A 21,956-nucleotide genomic window follows, 5' to 3' on the forward strand; every position below is an offset into this window, starting at 1 on the left:
AGCATGACTTAATTGTGTGTCAATTTAACGCTCTTCCTACCTCATTTTATGTTGAATTTAGATGTTATGTCTGGTGGAGTGGTGTTGTTTCATCACATTACCTTGTGATAAGTGTGCCAAGCTGAATCCTACGCAGTGGCAGCCTTTTTCTTTTACTTTGAGTATCAGGTGGAGTTTGGCACCTATCATGTGAGAGTGTGCAAAGCAGCAGCTTGGCATCTGAGTTGTTAGAAATGTGCTAAAGCTTTTCCTTTTTTCTTCACACAACTGGAAAAGATAAAGGCAACCTAAGCTGTGGCAGAGATGCCATTAAAGGTTGTTGTTAACTGTGTTTTTTTTTATAAACTGCAGACATTTTCACATGCAGAAAATTACAGAAATAACTATGATGGTTTTGCATGTCTTTGTTTTCAAAGGGGGTCTGAAAACTGATCTTTGTAGAGTTTAGCCTCTACTTTGCTTCATCCTTTTTTATAGACAACAGCAGAAGCCTTTAGCAACCCACTAGAAGAAACCTGGATACTAAATAAATTCAATATATCCACCTTTTTTAACTCCAGGCATTTTTGAAGGATGTCCCCTTAATCTCCCAATATGAAGGCTCTCTTCAGCTCCACATGTCCCTCTGGCTTTCACACTCATTCAAGCCAGACATCGGACAAAGCGCATCACATTAACAGAAAGCAATTACCCACCTCTGAGGGGATGTATGTAAAATCTCCTTTTTGTTCCAGTTTATCAAGCAGAAACATGCTTTGCATCTCCTGTAAGCCTACCTGATTATTATGTCCTGATTGACTCCGGGGAGAGTTAATCTGAGTATTCCCACTTGTGTTCACAGGTGAGCGTGTGTTGGGATCTGTTGTTGCCTGTTTAGCAGCACATTAATGCTGATAACAGTGGTTTACTGAACTTTTTTTATGTTCCTGTACTTTCAAGGGATAGCTCAGTGTTTTTGAAGTGAAGTTCTGTTGAAAGGTTGTAACAAGTTAATGTCTTACCTGCAGTAGGTACATTTCTTGTTGTCTTCATTTAGTATATATCCAGATGTGTTGGTTCAGAGGTCTGTGGCTAAAGGCTAGTCTGAGAGAGCCCAAGAACAAAGTGTACTTTTGCTGTTTTAAATCAACTCCAAACCAAAAAAAATAAAAAAAATCTCACAGTGGCTGCAGAATTGTTGGCTGCACATCAGTGATGTGAAGCTGCCAGTATATTCTATTGGATCTAATTTTGGTGACTGTGGATGCCATTGGAGTAAAGTGAATTATTGCCATGTTTGAGATTAGTTCAAGATAATTTGAGATGATTTGTGAGGTGGTGCATTATCCTGGATTGATTAGATTTTTTTTGCAAAGTGCCTTGAGACGATATGTCTTGTGAATTGGTGCTATACAAATGAACAGAATTGAATTGAACAAATCTCAGTTGGTAATAAGGAGCCTAAGGTGTGGCAAGAAAATATCTCCCAGACCACTACATCACTACCACCATTGGTACAAGCCAGGATGGATCCATGCTTTCATGCTTTTTTGTGTGAAATTGCATCCGACCTTCTGATCAATACAGCTGCAATGCGTCATGGTATTATTTGGTATGTTGACGGTATTATTTATGCTGCGGTTGTAAAAAGTGGTTATTTGAGCAACTGATACCTGTCCTCTCAAACCAGTCTGCCCATTTAATTCTGATCTCTGATATCAACAAGGCACATTTGTCCACACAACTGCCACTCATTTGATAATGACTGTTCGGGACTTTTCTCTGTAAACCTGAGAGATGTTAAACATTCAAATATCAGTAGATCTACAGTTTCAGTTTTGAACTTAAGCAATTCGTCCTCATCACGTTTAGCTGCCTAAATGTATTGAGTTGCCATCATGTAATTGGTTGATTTGCTACGTGTTAAAGTAATCGAGGAGGGGTACCTAATAAAGTTGCAGGTAAATCTAAGGCACTTCCAGTTAGTGTACCTACCTCCAAAAAAATAAGACATTGTAAAATCTATAATAATATTCACAAATAAATAATGAGTCCAAAATCTCTCACTTGATTCTTAATTAAAATTGATTCCTTTTTTTGTTCTCTGCCATTCCTCTGCTACATTCTTACAAAGCCCATTTATATTTAGACCCGTGTGAATTCACTGCATTCCCTTGGAGAACACAACACGTTAGCTGCTATGCATCAGATTATGCACAGTTGCGGTGACTGTTAGAGCCATCTAACCTGCAAATGAGAGGCACTTTGTTTTTTTGTGTGGTTGCAGAATATGGCGATCATTGTTTAAGTGAAAACAAAAACCTGTGAAATGTTATGTCCAAAAACTGCTCCATAGCACAAAAGCCCTGATTCTCATCATCTCATGATGGTCACAGATCCTTCACGGTAGAAGTTTCATTGTGCTTTGTAATTAGCTTCTGATTTTCTTAGGTCATGGAATCTGTGACATTGCTATCTCAATGGTCTTCTGGTAAGATCACGTTTTACTTCCACCTCCAGGTGAAACCGTGTTCTTCGTGTTTCAAAATATTTGCTAGTAGTTTTACACAGCCTGCATATGCTGTGGTACAGAAGGTGCTGGGTCCCTTGCATTTGACCTCACTTTGAGCTCCCTCAAAAGTTAGCAACCCAAATTTTAGTTCTTGTTTGCCTATTACCATGTAAGTTTATTTAGATTTTTTACAAAACAAGGGCAATATTTTCAGTAGGTCTAAGAATTGAACCTATTTCTAAAATCCACTGTGCATATACAGTACAGACCAAAAGTTTGGACACAACTTCTCATTCAAAGAGTTGTCTTTATTTTCATGACTATGAATATTGTAGCTTTACACTGAAGGTATCAAAACTATGAATTAACACATGTGGAATTATATACTGAACAAAAAAGTGTGAAACAACTGAAAATATGTCTTATATTCTAGGTTCTTCAAAGTAGCCACCTTTTGCTTTAATTACTGCTCCTCACAATCTTGGCATTCTGTTGATGAGCTTCAAGAGGTAGTCACCTGAAATGGTTTTCACTTCACAGGTGTGCCCTGTCAGGTTTAATATGTGGGATTTCAAGATATATAAATGGGGTTGGGACCATCAGTTGTGTTGTGCAGGAGGTGGATACAGTACACAGCTGATAGTCGTACTGAATAGACTGTTAGAATTTGTATTATGGCAAGAAAAAAGCAGCTAAGTAAAGAAAACGAGTGGCCATCATTACTTAAAGAAATGAAGGTCAGCAGTCCGAACAATTGGGAAAACTTTGAAAGTGTCCCCAAGTGCAGTCGCAAAAACCATCAGGCGCTACAAAGAAACTGGCTCACATGAGGACCGCCCCAGGAAAGGAAGAGTCACCTCTGCTGCAGACAATAAGTTCATCCAAGTCACCAGCCTCAGAAATCGCAGGTTAACAGCAGCTCCGATTAGAGAACAGGTCAATGTCACACAGAGTTCTAGCAGCAGACACATCTCTAGAACAACTGTTAAGAGGAGACTGTGTGAATCAGGTCTTCATGGTAAAAAAGCTGCTAGGAAACCACTGATGAGGACAGGCAACAAGCAGAAGAGCTTGAGAGAGAGCCTCCACAGTCACCGGACCTGAACCCAATCGAGATGGCTTGGGGTGAGCTGGACGCAGAGTGAAGGCAAAAGGGCCAACAAGTGCTAAGCATCTCTGGGAACTCCTTCAAGACTGTTGGAAAACCATCACAGGTGACTACCTCTTGAAGCTCATCAACAGAATGCCAAGAGTGTGCGTAGCAGTAATAAAAGGAAAAGGTGGCTACTTTGAAGAACCTAGAATATAAGACATATTTTCAGTTGTTTCACACTTTTTTGTTCAGTATATAATTCCACATGTGTTAATTCATAGTTTTGATACCTTCAGTGTGAAGCTACAATATTCATAGTCATGAAAATAAAGACAAGTCTTTGAATGAGAAGGTGTGTCCAAACTTTTGGTCTGTACTGTATATACAGGGGTTGGACAATGAAACTGAAACACCTGGTTTTGACCACAATAATTTATTAGTATGGTGTAGGGCCTCCTTTTGCGGCCAATACAGCGTCAATTTGTCTTGGGAATGACATATACAAGTCCTGCACAGTGGTCAGAGGGATTTTAAGCCATTCTTCTTCCAGGATAGTGGCCAGGTCACTACGTGATACTGGTGGAGGAAAACGTTTCCTGACTCGCTCCTCCAAAACACCCCAAAGTGGCTCAATAATATTTAGATCTGGTGAATGTGCAGGCCATGGGAGATGTTCAACTTCACTTTCATGTTCATCAAACCAATCTTTCACCAGTCTTGCTGTGTGTATTGGTGCATTGTCATCCTGATACAAGGCACCGCCTTCAGGATACAATGTTTGAACCATTGGATGCACATGGTCCTCAAGAATGATTCGGTAGTCCTTGGCAGTGATGCGCCCATCTAGCACAAGTATTGGGCCAAGGGAATGCCATGATATGGCAGCCCAAACCATCACTGATCCACCCCCATGCTTCACTCTGGGCATGCAACAGTCTGGGTGGTACGCTTCTTTGGGGCTTCTCCATACCGTAACTCTCCCGGATGTGGGGAAAACAGTACAGGTGGACTCATCAGAGAACAATACATGTTTCACATTGTCCACAGACCAATATTTGCGCTCCTTGCACCATTGAAACCGACGTTTGTCATTGGCATGAGTGACCAAAGGTTTGGCTATAGCAGCCCGGCCGTGTATATTGACCCTGTGGAGCTCCCGATGGACAGTTCTGGTGGAAACAAGAGAGTTGAGGTGCACATTTAATTCTGCCGTGATTTGGGCAGCCGTGGTTTTATGCTTTTTGGATACAATCCGGGTTAGCAGACAGCTTTCTCTTGCATCCACAGTTAATCCTGTTGGATGTGGTTCGTCCTTCTTGGTGGTATGCTGACATTACCCTGGATACCGTGGCTCTTGATACATCACAAAGACTTGCTGTCTTGGTCACAGATGCGCCAGCAAGACGTGCACCAACAATTTGTCCTCTTTTGAACTCTGGTATGTCACCCATAATGTTGTGTGCATTTCAATATTTTGAGCAAAACTGTGCTCTTACCCTGCTAATTGAACCTTCACACTCTGCTCTTACTGGTGCAATGAGCAATCAATGAAGACTGGCTACCAGGCTGGTCCAATTTAGCCATTAAACCTCCCACACTAAAATGACAGGTGTTTCAGTTTAATTGTCCAACCCCTGTATATTGTACAGCAGAGCATAGTGGTAGGATTTTGGCTTTTATATAACAGAAAAGGTTAAATCAATCAGGGCAGCCCTAAATCAGTACAAAGCCAGACTAAAAACACTAAATTTAGGAGTGCTAGAACGCACTTAGAGTCGCGAATACAGGCCTATGCTGTTTATGCTGTTACAGTAGGTAATCCTGCAAACACATACAGCATATAAGAAGCTATGTAAAATCTTCCTGGAAGTACAATATTAATGATTACCTCTGAATACCTCTAACAAGGACTTAAGGAGAAGTGAGCAGAGGACATATTATCTTCAATGCATCCACTTCAGATATTAGGATAGCTTGTTTTCATTTTTCCTGTGAGGTCATGCTTTGATTAATGAATGCAGCAAAAAGCACATGTAGATTAACTAAAAATAAATAGCTTCTTAAATCAATCATGTATATATGGCTGATATTTCAAAATCAATTTTAATCTCCCTGGTAAGGCAGCTAGAAACTACTGCTTTTTAAAGATCATTCCTGATGTTCTCCCATCTTCTGCTGGGTTAACACACACTTTACAGCTCCAGACCAGGAAATTACCAGAGCTTCTGTTTTTATAGAAGGGATGCTTGGCTAATCAAGTGAATTTGATTAGCTGGACTTGGCTGCGTCTTCTTAACTCTTAGGGAAGCAGTAAAAAATAAATGCCTTGCTATATCCTACATATTTTCTTAAAAAGAAAAATTGCTTGGTTTATTTTGTCATCTGTTTGTGTTTATCTAAACGTGCATTTATTAGTCCTTTTTACCGAGACCAAATAAAATGACTTATGATCGAAATTAATGTTCTTTCATCAGATACACACAATCTATCCTGCCTAAAACACTGATTTACCATTGGTCAGGAATTAAAACCCCTTAACTGTTTTCCCCTTAGGTCTAATCAAGTAAGCAAACAGTTATCAATTGGTTCTGTCAGAAAATATTAATTCATATAGAAAATACATAATCATGTTTTTCCCCATATGATCATGTGATTTCATGTTCTCACATGTGATTTTGTATATGTCAAATGCATGTTTTTTTTTTCTTAAAGGGATTTTAGATCATTCTATTTTTTTATTATGTTGTTAACCTAAATACTAGTTAAAAATAAAATTGTTGAAATGTGGTTGCAGTTCAAAGAGACGGCTGCTACTTCTGACTGAGTTGCTCAAAGAAAGGGTGTTTGGACTGTAAATATAAGAGGAAATTAATTTTAATGTGAATTTAAAAATGATTAACACTGAAAATGAGTAACTTGAAGTATTGGAGACTACTTTCTTTCTTTTTTGGTTAGGGTTGATATTCTTTGATCGGTTTTCTTTGTGAAACCAAGCTGACCTCTGAAGTCGTCCGTGTTTATTAGGCCCACTCTGCGGGAGCTCACGTCTTCATCCGACTGAAGAGAAAAAGTTTAAAGCCCACCTCTGATCCTTTCTAATTAAATGAAAACACAGTGGGATACCCGCATGAAGGCCCCGTTGATCCAACCACATGCACAAACACAGTTTTGAAGGTAACCAATGTGGGTGTGCTCTACAAGGGGAGCAACTTAGGAACTCCAGCATCCAGCTATGCTGCATCCTGACATGCAACACGCTGCAGTTCATGAGCATAAAAAAGCAAGGAAATGTTTTACCTGAAAGAGGGAACTTTAATTCAAAGGCATCACTCTAGCACTGAGAAGAAATGTTGCCTCATTAGTGTTACCCCACTGCTTTTACTGAGCAGCAGTCATGAAGAGAGAGAGGCAACGTGCCACTTTTACCGCTCAGACATCTCCTCTCCTGAGATCTTAGTATGCCTCAGCAGCTAAAAAATACTGCACATTGTTATGGATCCATTGGCATGGCTACAGGTTTAACGGAGACGCTTCAATGCCAAGAATCCGGCCTTTCAAGCGCTCACAACGAGCCAAGCTCCACCAGGTAAATGTGACACAACTGCTGCTAGAGTGCTGCTCTGTTTCCGAACATAAAGCTCGCTCATTGTGCAGAGCGGGAGGATGATAAGCACAGGGTGATATTTGGATAGAAAGGAGAAGAGGTTAGAAAAAGAGGTGAGGAGAAGAGGACGGTCATCATTTGGAGGAGGGCTGACCTGCCAGCTTTCATCCTGCGTGATTGACAGATTGGTGCAATGGGTGCACTCGCCTGAATTCCATCACATGCATTTCTCTAGAAATCAGTACTGTCTAAGCAGAGCGACAGCCATGACATCTAATCACAGGCGAGCTGGCACCTCATAACTTTTACCTAATGTGCTGGAGGTACAGAGGAGCAAAGGGGGAAGGAGGATAACACAACCGTTACCATCACTACTGCTATTAATAGCCCCTTCAGAAACCACTGGCAGGAAGTGGATCATACTGAGGGGTTAGAGATGGTGTCCCCCACTCTATCTCAAGCTCCTGTATTTAGACATAGGTCTCAGTTGACAAGATTAAACAATGAGGTGTCCTAGTATCTGGGTGATACATTTTTCTGGGTTACAGTTCTGACAGAGTAACATAAAAAGAGGGCAGATAGACTACATGTACAAGATGATAATGAGCCATTTACATAATGTTGCTACAACATTATAATTACCTGGCAATTAAAGCAGCTCAAAAGCCTCATTATGGGCTGTCCTGGGGGCCTGCAGGACTGGGACAAGCTCAAGTTGGACTGTCAACCACTGTGTTTGTTTTTTTTCCTAAATCACCCATAGGCCTCATTATGTTGAGTTATAATGCTTAAATCACAAATGTCATTGCATTTTATCAGAATTTTATGTGACAGACCAGCACAAAGTAATGCATAAATGTGAAGGGGGAGGAAAGGGATACCTAGGCTCCAACATTTTTTACAAATAAATATCATAAAAGCAAATCATGCATTTGTATTCAGCCCCACTGTGTTTAAATTAATATCAGATGCATTTCTTCTGTGAAGGCCCCATTGTTTGTTAGAGACCATTGGAAAACAAACAGCATCATGAAGAACAAATATAGCACACAGGTCAGAGATATAGCTATGGTAAAGTTTAAAGCTGGTTTTGTTAAAACAACATCCGATTTGGGTGGTTGGATGAAAATGCAGACCACACTTTTCAGTATTTAATCTGTAAAAATTTTAAAAACCATGTGTCTTTTTCCTTTTACTTCAAGATTATGTTTTACTTTTATTTGGCCTACCAAAAATTGAAATAAAAATGCTGAAGTTTGAGATTTTAAAGTGATAAAATAGTGAGAAAAGCTTTTGCAAGAAATTTTATCAGCTAAAAGGACTAAAGTTTTAATCCACACTTAAACCTTAAAGAAAGTGAGGCTTCATCTGCTGTAATATTGCAGCAGACACATGGACAATGTTCAGAATTTCATTTCCATTGTGTTGGATTTGTCAGTTCCACTTTCTAGTCCAGAGGGACTTTGTTGACATACTGAAAAACTCACAAAAGAACATAACAAGGACACGTCATACTTTACACCCTTATAATTCCTGCAATGACAAGTGAGATGAGCAGCCAGTTCAACATACTACTCTGCATTAAGCTCAGCTACCCATTGCTTACAGTCTAAGTCAAGAATCTCCAACGTTTTGAGCGAAATGTCAATATAATAAAATATTGTGTGTGAAATATAAAGATTTGGACATATGCTGGTGGTTTGCAGGAGGGTTCTTTATGAATGGCAGACGATGAATGATGGAGCCTCTCCCGAGGGTGCAGAGCCCTGAGCTATGTTGCAGAGACTTGGGAACACGGCAGTCTTCCATGCCCTGCGAGATGCCAGTTTGGGTGGGCACCGTTCCGAATGGGTGTTCTTCTCTCCAGGATACGCTGCTGGGTCCCCAGGGGGGAGTCTACAGGCTGTGGCTGCTCCATAGTAGGGGTGGCTGGAATCTCAATCAGGGACATGAGTGGGAAAAAACTAAGTCCTTAGGTTCATTCTATTTCTCTGGGTTTCTGTAAGAAAGCAGGAAATCACACACAGTTTCTGGCTCACTCTGAACTCTTCTGTATATTTACTACTTGGTGAAAAATTTCACGATAGCATGGCTTGAATTTAATTGATTTTAACATGCTTTTCCTGCAGTCATGAAACAATTTAAATATGGCTCTTTGCTTGCAGGCTGTCTGCTCACAACCTTTCCTTTTTTTTGTCTTCTGCTCTCATCCTCGGGTGCGCTGCAACAACACAGGAGCTGCTGAAACCGTGACAGGTACTTCTTCTTCTTGCTACCTGCTGTTCATTTGGAAGTGCTTGCTTCTGTGTGTCTATTGATTGGCTGTCCATCCCAGTCTATTCATCTGTCCGTATTTACATGGCTGCTTATGTTCTTATATGTTTTCAGGAAGGTTGAGAAAGCCATACATTGTTGTTTTCCTCTAAAATCAACCTTTCACCAAATAGTAATAATTTTGAGTTCCTCTCACAAGTTCCTTAGTTGTCTTTTTCACTCAACACACTAACAGTAGTACTCATCTAATCCTGTTCTTTAGCCTCTCCACAATTTATTTGTCTTCTGTGTTTGCATCCTTAGTGACTTAGCCGACCATTACAACTTAGTCTTTCACTGTCTGTGAAATATTAATTTATTACATAATGTGTCACTGCTTAATGAAAACTGAATTTGAATGACTATTTACAATGGTAAGTAACGCTGATGGTCTCTCTGGTTTTAAATTAGATTTAGAGACATTTGCTTTGCAGCAGCTAATGCTTCTTATCCAAGATTACATTATGTTTGCCAAAAGTCCTTGGTTAAACTTCATCCTAAAGTTTTGCTAACTGAAACAAAAGCACAGAACTTGAAAATACCAACAGCAGATTTAAAAACAACTGGGGTCAAAGCACAGTGAAATACACTACATTCAAATTTAGATTTTAAGTTATGAACAGTCATGTGAAGCACATTAATTCCTGCTAAAGATGCTATAGGTCCTTTATTTTTTCATTTAATGATGGCAAAAATCCTGCCTTTCAAGCGCTACCACTGGCATCTCTTTACATGAATCGAAAATGAAAAATATAACTGTATTTTATCATGTATTTGAAGTATGTGTATCATTTAAAATGTACCCCTGTTACATATGTTTGGGGTATTTTGGTGATAAAGTGTATAATATTTCCAGTGTGCTGTTGCAAAAAGGCAGAAAAAGCAGAATAGGTGAGCATAGTCATGATGTTACTTCTTTTGTTGTAGTTTCTTTTACAGAGTTCAGTGATTTATAATCTGTGAATGCACACAAGTCACGTAAAAAAAAAGTATTTGTTGGGGTAATCAGAAAATAGGTCAAAATGGAGTTGGAACCTAGACAAGCATTTGGCATGCTGAAGTAAGTGAGTCTTGATCAGTGCAGTTCGAGTTTCTGTGTATTGTGGCATGAGTTTAGGTAAGGTAACTTATGTAATTTCAATGACATTTGTTGCAGCCAGATTTAGCTGGGGAACAGATCACAAATGCTACAATATCAGTTGCTGGAGTATATTTAACTTAAAGTGCCATTATCATATGCTATACAAACAGCAGGCAGATATGCAATATTGTGACAAGGGCATTACAGACCAATGAAGGCAAAGGTAAGCACATATGTTTATCATGAGATGCATGTGTTACATATAAAAATGTTCAGCACACTCTTAGCATTTTGCATGCAAACATTAGGTTTATGCTGGAGCAAATGGATAAAAACCATGTTGAACAAATGTTGAAATGCTGAAGTGTCTAAACATTCTTTTTTTACATTTATTGTGTAAAACAGCTTTACTCAAACAAATCAAATGCTTTGGTGCCTGATTGGTTTACCTTACTCTTTCTGACCACAGATAGGTCTATTATGCCGGACATGCGCTATTATGTTGTCTTCATACGGCCTGTAACTCCCGTTCTAAAGGCATTGAACTCTATGAGAAAGATGATGAGAAAGTGGTATGAGAGTGTTCAGAGTTGTTTGCATATTATATATTGTGATATATTGTGACAGATATATGAATAAAATATAAATTTTTAATCACTGATGCTTTACCCTTTCCCCATGGGTTAAATGTAAACCTAAATAAATGTTTAAATTAGTTGTAGATAAATCCAGACTTAAATAAAGTTTAATAAAGTTTCAATAACCACACATCCTCTTCTCAACTTTCTTCAGAAATATTTTGGTGGACACCTTAGGTAATATAAAAAGAATGTTGATGTGGTTTACAACATAAAAGTGAACTTGCACCCTTCATGTTTAAACCCCCACTGGCTTATTGAATTCAGAGGACAAAAGTCAGTAGTCTGACCTTTACCTCCAGTTTCAGTAAGTAAAATCAATGGCTAAAACTGAGGTGGTGCTTTTTGTTCTCTGGTTTGAGACAGCAATAATCCACAAATTAGGCAGCATTAGTTCAGAAGGTATGTTTTGTAACAGCTACTAATATTTACATTCACATATACAGCTATAGTGTTAAACAATACAGCTAAAGTTTTTCTTTTTTTTTTTTGTCAAACGTAAGTGTTTCACATCAATAAACACATTTTAATATCAGACATGGATTATATGAGTAAATACCAACATTCAGTTTTCCAATAATTTCTTCATGTATTAAGTGAAAAAAAAGCTGTTATAACCAATCTGTCCCTATATGAAAATCAATTTTCCTCCTAAACCTTCAGCAGCAACAACTGCCACTGAGCATTTGCAGTGACTGGCAATGCTGCTTTTACATCTTTCTATTTTTCTGAGTTTTTTAAAAGCTGTATTTTGTAACAATTATTGACATTTATATAATCTAAACAAGATCAACCTTTAAACATTTTCTCCTTTGAAAATTCAATGTGTGGCTCTCTTTCCTCCTCCCTTTTGAGTTTCTAAAAATATTTACACCTTTAATTCTCTTGTTGATATGTTGTTAAAACACTGTAACTTAAATCCAATTTTAAAGTTGTAGATGGCCTATGATTATTTTAACCATTTTGCCAAACCTTTACTTTTATCTGCAATTATGATAAAAATATCTTTTTTTCATACATAAAACTCTATGGTAGGATTTTATCAAAAATTGTTAAAAATTATGATGGATTTACACTTAAAACTGTACTTTACTTTTATCATTAAACAAAGGCAAGTTTGGTTAAAAGTTATGATATGATAATCGTGTAATCAAAAATAGTTTTATCTGGAAATTCAGTCACCATCAAAGTGACGTTCAAATCCTGTATTTATTTTACTTGATTAATTTGCTACAAACATTTGAAGCCATGATTTAAAGTGCCACAGAATCATTATATGATAATGATCATTTTGTTTTCTTATCAGAACTGATTTTTTTGTTTTTCAGTCGCAAAAAAATAAATTTTTCAGCCTTAACATTCCTCTTTTGTCGTTGTGTTGCAACATCATTATATAAACATCTATGGGGACCTCCTGTAAGAGTGTTTAGTTAAATTACCAGAGGCTACCAGATTTTTTTAAAATCTTCCAATTGAAATGGTGCTGGAGGAATTGCACAGTGCTAATTACACCCTTCATACTTGTGAACATGTTAAAACATCATTTCATCATGAGGATCAGGATTTAATGACCAAGAAAAGGCAGAATCAGTGAAGAGGAGGGAGAAACTTTTTATTGTTAATGACGGCCTGGTTGTTCCTTGAGAGAACATGACTACTGCTACAGACGGCTGTGACTCATAGGAGAGAAATCGAGGGGCTGGCTGTCCTGCATTTTGCTGTCCTTTCATGTCTTTTGATGTGAAAACAAGAGAGAAAAGTTCAAAGAAAGAGCCAACACGATTCAAAAGGTGCTGGTCTCTGAATTTCAGATGGAGGAGCCAGTCCACTAAAAATTTCCGGATTTCGTCAACTTTTTCTCTGAAAACGGGCTGTGTGGTGGGGGTCTGGTGCCGTTTTGCATTCTGAGTATGGCTGATGGGCCGCACCTCGGTGCCAGACTCTTCCTGCCAGATTGTACATCCCCTCGGAGAGTGCACAGACTTTTTGAAGGTCTGTATTTTCCTCAGACTGTTTCATTCAGTATGTTGTGATGCGGGAACAGGAGGGCAGCCATGTGTAGAGATACAGGCACTTTACTCTCCCAGACAGCTGCTGGAATGAGTGTGAATTTATCAGCCAGTCATCTGTGCTATGCTTCTGCCCATACCCCCCCATCACCACCACAACCACCATCATCCCCACCCACCACAGAGAATTAATGACTGCCTCTCCTCATTTGCACCCAATCATGACCAGGATGCCGAGGCAATTGAAAATGTTTACTTCAATTGCGAAAACCCTCCATGTTGCACAAAGTGGCCTGTTTTCACTTTGATGGGATTGCTAATCACAGTGACGTTATTTATGTGTGTTTTGAATTGGAGATGAGCCTAGGCTGGGATGTTGGAGGGAAACCAACCTTGCTTCGGGGCTGCTAAACCTTATGGAGAATTTATCTTTTTCGTTCCCTTTCTCTCAGTCCAGCAGATTGGGAGCAGAGTAACCTTGCTTTGAGGCTGCTCTGTGTTGCTGTTTTGACTGCCAAATATATTGCTGTTAGTGCAATGAAATAAAATAGACATCAACACTTTTTTATATTGGTTTCTGCCTCATCTTCTGCAGTATTTATTACGTGAGCCGAGGAATTCGAAGTGAAATTGCTGGATGCTTTTCCAAATATTTAGTTTCAGACGCACTGAAATTATTTATATTTGCTAGTGTCATTCACGTACAGACGCAATATGTTAATTTGTTATACATATTTATCTTTTTTGTAGTTTTTTAGTACTTATTAGTGCTTTTGATGCAGCATGTACTGGGCAGGTCAGAAGTTTGTACTCATCATCACCATGAATGTCGTAAAGTTTTGACTTTTGCTTATTTATTTGAACCATTCTTTTATTGGGGCAGACTAATACAAGAAACAACTTGAATTAATTTTACAGAAATATATTTTTCTCTACTACAAATCATAAATGCAGGCTCAATTATATAGATATATACACCCCCACTAATATTTAGTTAGATGTCCTTTAACACATTGCAAAGAAACCCACATTTTTTGTTCTCAGAAAAAGTCTGGTGTAATTTTGGGCTCTTCTTATCAAAAGTGAGCCCCTGGAGCTCCCATGTGCTCCTGCGGCTTCCAGTTTGTGAATTAATCTTGGTGGTAGCTTGGTTGTTCTGAAACGTCATAAGGGGTTCGGGTCAGATGACACAATTGGGGAGTTCCTCCGTACGTAATGACCCCAAACACACATCAAAGCTGGTTTGGCAATAGATAAAGCAGATCAATATTAAGCTTGTGGACTGGTCCTGTACCCTTTCATATTTTTCTCTGCCAGGAAACCAACCAGTTCAAAGGAATTCTACCAGAAGCTTTGTGATGGTTACAAAAATGTGTAAATTCTCTGTAACCTGCTAAGGGGAATCTATCTAAATTTTAGTGGGAGCGTATGAGTACCATTAAGCCTGTATGTATTATTTTAAATGTGTGTCAATTAGGAAAAACAAAAGACAACAAACTGTTCAAATGCATCAATAAAAGTCGATAATAATTATAATAATTTGATGATGAATGTATGTTAAACTTCACACTGACAGCAGCTGCAAAAGAAAGAAACTAATAACTCATTTTTCTTATTTTGTAAATCATCGAAAGGTCCCAATGCAGCCCTTGAAACTGATGTCAACATTTAAGGAGCAAATTAAATAAAATCTTGTGAAAAGGTTAATTTTGTTAACTTTGAAAGTTCTCATTCAGCCCCAATTTTGCCTTTTTGTGCAATAATAACTACAGGTAAAACACATTAAGAACACTGATTATAAATCTGTTTTCTTTTCTTTAAAGTAGCCAAATCTATCTTTCTTTTAAACAATGAAATATTTGTATGAGCTTACTTCGACCTAGCTGACTGGCAGTGCACATCAGCAGATAGGGGGAGGGACAGCACTGTGTTGCTTTATCCTCTTACTCTGAGTATTGTTGCACTAACAGTAACTTCAGTTTATTTTGTCAGTTCATGTGCTTATTTGCGGAGGTATGAAAAGTAATTAATTTGATCAAGTTTAGGGTGAAACTCCTTATGAAATTAGAGGCTTTATTAACCTTTAAAATTAGAGCACCTTATGGTCATAAAAAAACTAATTGTTGGCATAAGGTTACATTTATTTTGCTTGTAAATTGAAAGCAAATTTCATAAAAGGGATTTGCTAGTCACTAAACAACAGGTTTGTACATTTGAACAATGCGGTTCAAAATTATTTGATAAATGAAATCCCATGTATAAAACATGTAGTTAATATAAATGAATTAAAGTCTATTATGAGGTTACAATAAACTTTTAATTGCCTACATTGTGTACTCATAGTTGTTTTATTTTTTTACTGTTACCCTTCTTTTGTCCGAAACCTGAGGGCTGGCAGAAGAATGGAATAAAATGGGTAGTTCATTGCATCAGACAGGTCTGAGGAGCATTTCTCCACAGGAGGTTAATTTCTTATTGCTCGCTGCGTTTGCAGAGTTCATTTTGAATCATGTTAGTTTGGCTGTCTATTCCCATTATCACTATCGGAAAATGCAGGCATCCCCGCCCCCCACCCCCCACCCCCCATCACTTTGTAAATGTCAGAATGCAATAGAGGTGTCTGACAACTCAGGCATGCAAATGTGCTTTTGATGTTTTTCTTTTTTGGGGGGACTGAGGCTAGGAGTGTTGTTTCTCTGCTGGTGTGAATCTGAGGCATTAAACGTATTTCCTTTATGCTTTTTTTTTCTGGTTCCTGCCAAATAAATATAGCACAAGGTGACTTCTGACTCCCTTCTTCTTTCTTTCTGAAGACAGGGGAAACAAAGCCAGGCTTTTGTGTTGGGGATTAGCACAGTGTAAGTTATGATGACAAGGTCCAAAGTCTGTCAGGGGCAACAATGCCAGTGTACAGACAGTGACTCAGATGCTTGTATTCCTGGAGATAAGGAACAGAACCGCTGAGCACACTGAGCACACACTGGTCACATGGAGCCTCAGATGGAGAGCTCCGATAAAGCTTAACCAGAAACAGCATCCGACTCTTCTCTGCTCTCTCTGTTCTCGCTTTAACTCTCCCCATCTTTCTCACCTCCGCCACCCCGCCCATATCTGCCGGTTCCCACTTTTTTACACTCGTTCTTTGTCCCTTTTTCTTCATATCCTCTCCTCTCTCTGCATCTTTGTGGGCAGTAGAGCTTACAGCCCATCTGGCATTCGCTCGAAGGGCCTACTCTGAGCTGTGGGGGGAGATCAATAGTGACAAACACTGCAAATGGTTCTTATATTAAAAGGATTACACAAGGCTGAAAACTGACAATCTACACAGCCTCTTCACATATCTTTGCTCCGTCTGTTGACATAAAGCAAAGACAAAAACTACGTTTTTAATAGACTAAATATCTACTTGGGAATATTTGTTGTATTTTTGAAGTTTCATTAAGTGTTTTTTTTTTTTTTTCAGTCGACAGCCAGAACCTTGCAACTGACAACGTGTCTGTGATTGAAGGGGAAACAGCCACCATCAGCTGCCGAGTGAGGGACAACGACGACTCTGTCATCCAGCTGCTGAACCCGAACAGACAGACCATCTACTTCAGAGATCTTAGACGTAAGTGCTCTTGCCCGAGACACAAAGCTATTCGCGATTCCTGTAGTTATAAAATGCACAGTCATGCCCCCTTTTACGGTAACTGAAAGAAATATTGTTTGCCACAACAAAGGGGATGGACTATATGGAAATCCAATTTTCCTCAATTCTGCCTACCTACACAGGTTTGATTACTGCCTGAAACTAAGAATGTTTCTGAACCTTAAGAAAAAAGTTTTTGTTTTTTCCTCATATAGTTTCCCTGATTTCTCCGTTTTCTGACAGCTGTGAGGAATCTTCGTTTCTTCTTTGTGTTAACTTTTAGAACTAACTGTAACAAGTGAGAGAAAAAAGAAACGAACGGTATACAGTAGCTGCTTTGGGACCATAACAACCATAACACATTGTCTCACTGTTTTGCACTTCTATTCTGTATTGGAGTTTACTAAAACATGATTAAAGGGTATGTATCATAATCTTTACAGCCTTCATTTTCAACTGAGGTCAGTGTTGTGGCTCACAGTACTTTTATTTTCATATCTGAAGTCAAGAATATTTAAAAAAGATCCAACAAAGCATGCAGCCAAATCTTAGTTACATAAACACCAAATTTGAGCATACATGCACAACACAAAGGCCATCCAAGATGAAAATAGTGATGGCTAACTCACCAGCTCCAATGAAAGTTCATGAGGCAAAGCTTTATATGATGATTTATTTGTGAAAATGAGGTAGTCAGGACAAAGGTGGCCCAAGAGAAGCAGTTTGAAGATCTAACAGACCAGCACCTTACCAAGGATTAAAAAGAAAATCTGTAGGGAGTCTAGTACGCCTGCAATTCATGACAGTGATGAATTAGTGCTGTCTTCTCTGGTTCTGACCAGCATTACTACTACAATGCACACTCTTTTCTCCCAGCATCTAGGTCACCAGGGTGCTTCTTGTTAGAGAGCCACCCAGTGCTGAAAACACATCTGCAGTTAATGGAGGCAGTCGAAAGTCTCAACTTTTTTCTCATAATCACTCTGTGTTTTATCTGCAAGGGTTTAACTGCACTAGTCATGTAGCTGTCAAACTGTTGTTTTTTTCAGTCTGTCATGCTCGTCCAACTCTGTACGTTTATCTACAGTTAGTTTCCTTTCAACACGCTGTTAGGCATACCATTTTATACTAAAGTGGTGACTGTATATTAGAAGTTCCCTTCCGTTACGGCATTGTTGTCTAAAGTTGGTCCTCAAGGGCCACTGTCCTGTATGTTAGATCATTCCCTTGTTCAACATCAGCAGAAATTTTGTGGTGACAGCGAAAACATAAGTAAAAACTGCAGATACCCAATGTGTCTTTCTACCTAAGAAACTTTATGCTCACAAGCAACATTCGTGGTTGCCTTTGTTGTCTGGCTGCTGACTCTACAAGAGCTATCTACCCATTGTACAAACTATGTTGTCTCCTTGTCCTGCAAGTTTGGGTTGTTGTTCTGAAAAAAAAAAAAAAAAACAATATTTTGGACAGTCTGTTTTCTTTCTCTACACATTTACTTTGATCTACAATCTCACTATCTCATACTATTCCTGTGTAGGCAGATCTTTAGGGAAAGAAAGAGCGCTCTCTATCCTCTTCTGTGTTACCAAAAAGTAGGCACACATTCATTTGAATTATTCCTATCAGTGTAACTGTTTTGTCACTAAAACAAAACATTTTATGTTTACATTTGGAAATCACCTTGTACTGTTGCATACTCTACATTATTGTCTATATACTGCTCCAACGGCTATTCTGTGATTGGAAATTATGTTTTAAGTTACCTGCTTTAAATATTAGTGGGAAGGTTAATTGTGAGTTATTTAAATGTCATATTTCCCAAATTTTGTAGGTTTTGAAAAATATATTTTTTTAAACATGAAAACATAAATATTATTGATCACTGATTAAATCAGGCAATTTATATGAAACATCCAAAAAATGACCATCAACTTAAACAAATACGTGTACTGCCATGTTAGAAATGTCAAAGCCTAATTTAATTTTGAATATGTAACATACTTTAATTACATTAACAGCAATTACACAGGAATTGTCACTCATTAGCACAGACAATTTATTGCACAATGTGATACAGTAATTTATATTGTCTAACCCTTAAATTAAAATGTACTACCAACAATTACATATAGCCAAGCTGATTTGTCTCCTGATATATTAGGTGCCATACAGAAAATGAGTCATCTGGTGTAATTTCCAAATTGGGCCAACACAAAATGTCATCAGTATTTTAAACACCTATGTTTGATAACATAAGCAATTAACTGCTGTAAAAGAATGCATATACCACTCTTCACAATTACTGGCACCTCTGCTGAAATTATGTACAAAAGCCTTGAAACAATTTGCTGGTATAAAGACAAGATAAACTTGGGCCCTCATCCAGCCTTGTTTGTTACAGTTACAGTTACTTTGAAACATTTTTTTTTTTTTTATTATCCCTTTTATTTTTATTTCTCTGACTTTAGATATGGACAAGTTCAAATTAATGGTTTTTTTTTTTTGTTCCTTCATCCTGACTTATAAAGATCAACAAACAGTTGTCTTACTTAAATTGCATGTGCTGATGACTTTCGCATTTTAAATATTGTGTGCAAGGCTATATCTAAACCCCAGGGAAACAGGACAACAGATTACTAAACAAAAGTTGTTAGGTACATTTAAAGTAAATTTATTATTATGATTTTTTTATGCTGCTTGTTAGTCTTGCCATGTGGAGCAATGGGTTAAAAATGTGTTATGCAGGTCAAATGTGAAGAAATAAGAAAAATCTTATGAAAATCAATTTCTGATGCATTTTCAAGATTGTGTGACTTTAGATGCAGTTTAAGTTTGAATAGTGCATGTGTATTGGGATTAGTGGTGTGGAATGTGGTTTTCAGCTTTTTTCAGGATCTGATCATCTCGTTTTATTGACTATTTTTTCATTTTTAAGGATTCATTTTAACCGTTTTATGTATAATAAAGTGTGAGAACACTAATGAATCGTTAAAGCCATTACCAAACCATTCTTAAAATATAAAAAATAAAAAACAGTGCAAGATCCAGCTTAAAATAGTTTTGCTTATAAATCTAAAATGGGTTATTTCCCATAACCCATTTAAACTGTATTCCTTGTGCTCCTTTAATTACGTTCTGTTTCTGTTTTACATAAGAGAAGCATTACTGTAAAACCATCAGTGCATCCTAGTATCAGAGGAATTGTTCTGGTTTTATTACAGTATAGGTGTCAGACATGACTAGAAGATCAGCGGCGGCTTTGATTTGGATTCTGTGTGCAAACGTGATTCCATCTGTCCTCGACTCTCTGGCTCTTTTACACATGTCATTAAGCTTAGAATGGTGCAAGATTAATAAGAGATAATTCACAGTGCTTATGTAATGGGAATTATTTTGTGTCCTTGTCATTTTTTACGATAAAACCTTAGATTATGGATATTGAGCATTATGATTATGCATAAGCATATGGGCTACTTCTACTTTAAAGATTTTATTTGCATTGTTTCATTTGTTTTTGTCTTGGATTTGAGCCAGGATTCAAGGTGAATGAGAGCCACCCTTCATTTCAATCTATATTGCATCCCAGCTGTTATTTCACAGGTCCAGGTAGCCAGACGTGCGTTCCATTCTCTCACTTGCAAAAAGCGCCGGGGGATTCTGAGCACACATTTTCATCATATTTGTGCAAAATACCCATAGCTGCCTCAAAAATGTGGCAGAGGAGAGAGTGTTATGAAAGTATAGATCGGGCTGTGCTCCCATTTACTCAGAGGCCTAAGATTAAAAGAAACAATAATCAGAAGGCTCATCATACTGCTAATCAATGATGAGTCTGTACAGTTAAAGAAGTCTTGCCAGGAGGTTAGGACAACCTTTCCCTCTTTGTTCTATATTGAGCTGCACCATGTGAGCCTGCAAACATGTCATTTTCTCTGCCAAAGTCAATACAGCTCCTTTGTCAATAACAAAAAACAAACTGTGTTGTTTATCCACTATTGGATGTGAATATATGTCAGACTTTGTGATGGGCAGATTAAGTGTTATTGGGTTTCTGCTGCGTATTTGTACTTCTCGTAATGGGGTCTGGTGAGCCACCCTTGACAACGCTATTCTAGGTCCCTGCTCCTAAAGGACCTTGAGTTCTGCCAAGACCCCCCTTAGCCTGTGGTATTGTCACCTGTCACAGTGGCAGATCGTTGTACATAAGAAAGCAAACAGCAGTGACATAGAGACATACCAGAAGCTGCAAGAACAGCAGCAACAAGCCAAGTAGTCACATCAGAATAAGACACAAACAACACCAGAATAATTTACAGTCGCGGAGGAGGGCTTTTAAACAAATTTCTGCTGAAGCAAATAAAGATAAATTATGTCAAAGGTTGGAGCTAAGCAAGTCTTGTTAGGATGACACTTTTATTTCTCCAGGTATATGCAAAATGACATGTAATTTGGCAGTGTTGTCATCTGAACTGGGAAAAATGAGCCTTTATCAGTGAAGGTGGACCTTTTCGGATCGTGATGTAATAGAAGATGATTATTTATTCCCTGTATTTCCCTTCAGGAGGTTTCTGTGTTTGTGTTACAAAGGCTTAATTTTTAAAGTGGTACTTCCCAAACAAACCTGACTTTCAGCATCAAACCTTTGCAGGTTTAAAGCCTCAGAATACAACCTCACATTTAAAAACAGTTATGACTATTATTTTTGTAATAAACAAAATATGTATCAGCTGAAACAGTCTATACCAACGTTTTGAACTATAGTAGAAAACTAATGCTCTATACTGTACTTTATCTAGATTGTTTTATGAATAAACATGGCTTGCCATATCAGTGCTTAATTTGAACCTACAGACATTCAGCATTTCTAACCACACATTTACTGTGTAACAGAGGCTGGTATTAAAGATGACATAAAATTAGTCAATTTATTTGTAGCATTTCCTGACTGTACACTGTGACTCCTGTTTTGAACTATAGACAGCATCATTTTTTAAACCGCAGCAATTTTATTTATCTTGTTTCCAAAGAGATAATTTCCTTTAATCTTTTAAAGATGCTTTGATTCATTTTTTTGGATTTCTGAAGTTACTTTAAGA

The 21,956-nt window shown here is 38.0% G+C and overlaps 1 protein-coding gene across 4 annotated transcripts in view; it reads left to right on the forward strand.

The window, feature by feature from the left end:
• cadm1b (cell adhesion molecule 1b) overlaps nucleotides 1-21,956 on the forward strand; it is a 291,883-nt gene that overhangs the window by 194,813 nt on the left and 75,114 nt on the right. For 3 of the 4 annotated variants that reach the window (XM_047392596.1, XM_047392594.1, XM_047392597.1), the window contains 2 exons: nucleotides 9,424-9,444; nucleotides 16,693-16,839. In XM_047392596.1, the coding sequence (XP_047248552.1) occupies nucleotides 9,424-9,444; nucleotides 16,693-16,839 (168 nt within the window). The remainder of the gene's footprint in view (nucleotides 1-9,423; nucleotides 9,445-16,692; nucleotides 16,840-21,956) is intronic. The other variant, XM_047392595.1, reaches the window with a different exon arrangement.

Source organism: Girardinichthys multiradiatus, chromosome 18 (assembly GCF_021462225.1).
Source record: "Girardinichthys multiradiatus isolate DD_20200921_A chromosome 18, DD_fGirMul_XY1, whole genome shotgun sequence".
Taxonomy (NCBI): Eukaryota; Metazoa; Chordata; class Actinopteri; order Cyprinodontiformes; family Goodeidae; genus Girardinichthys; species Girardinichthys multiradiatus.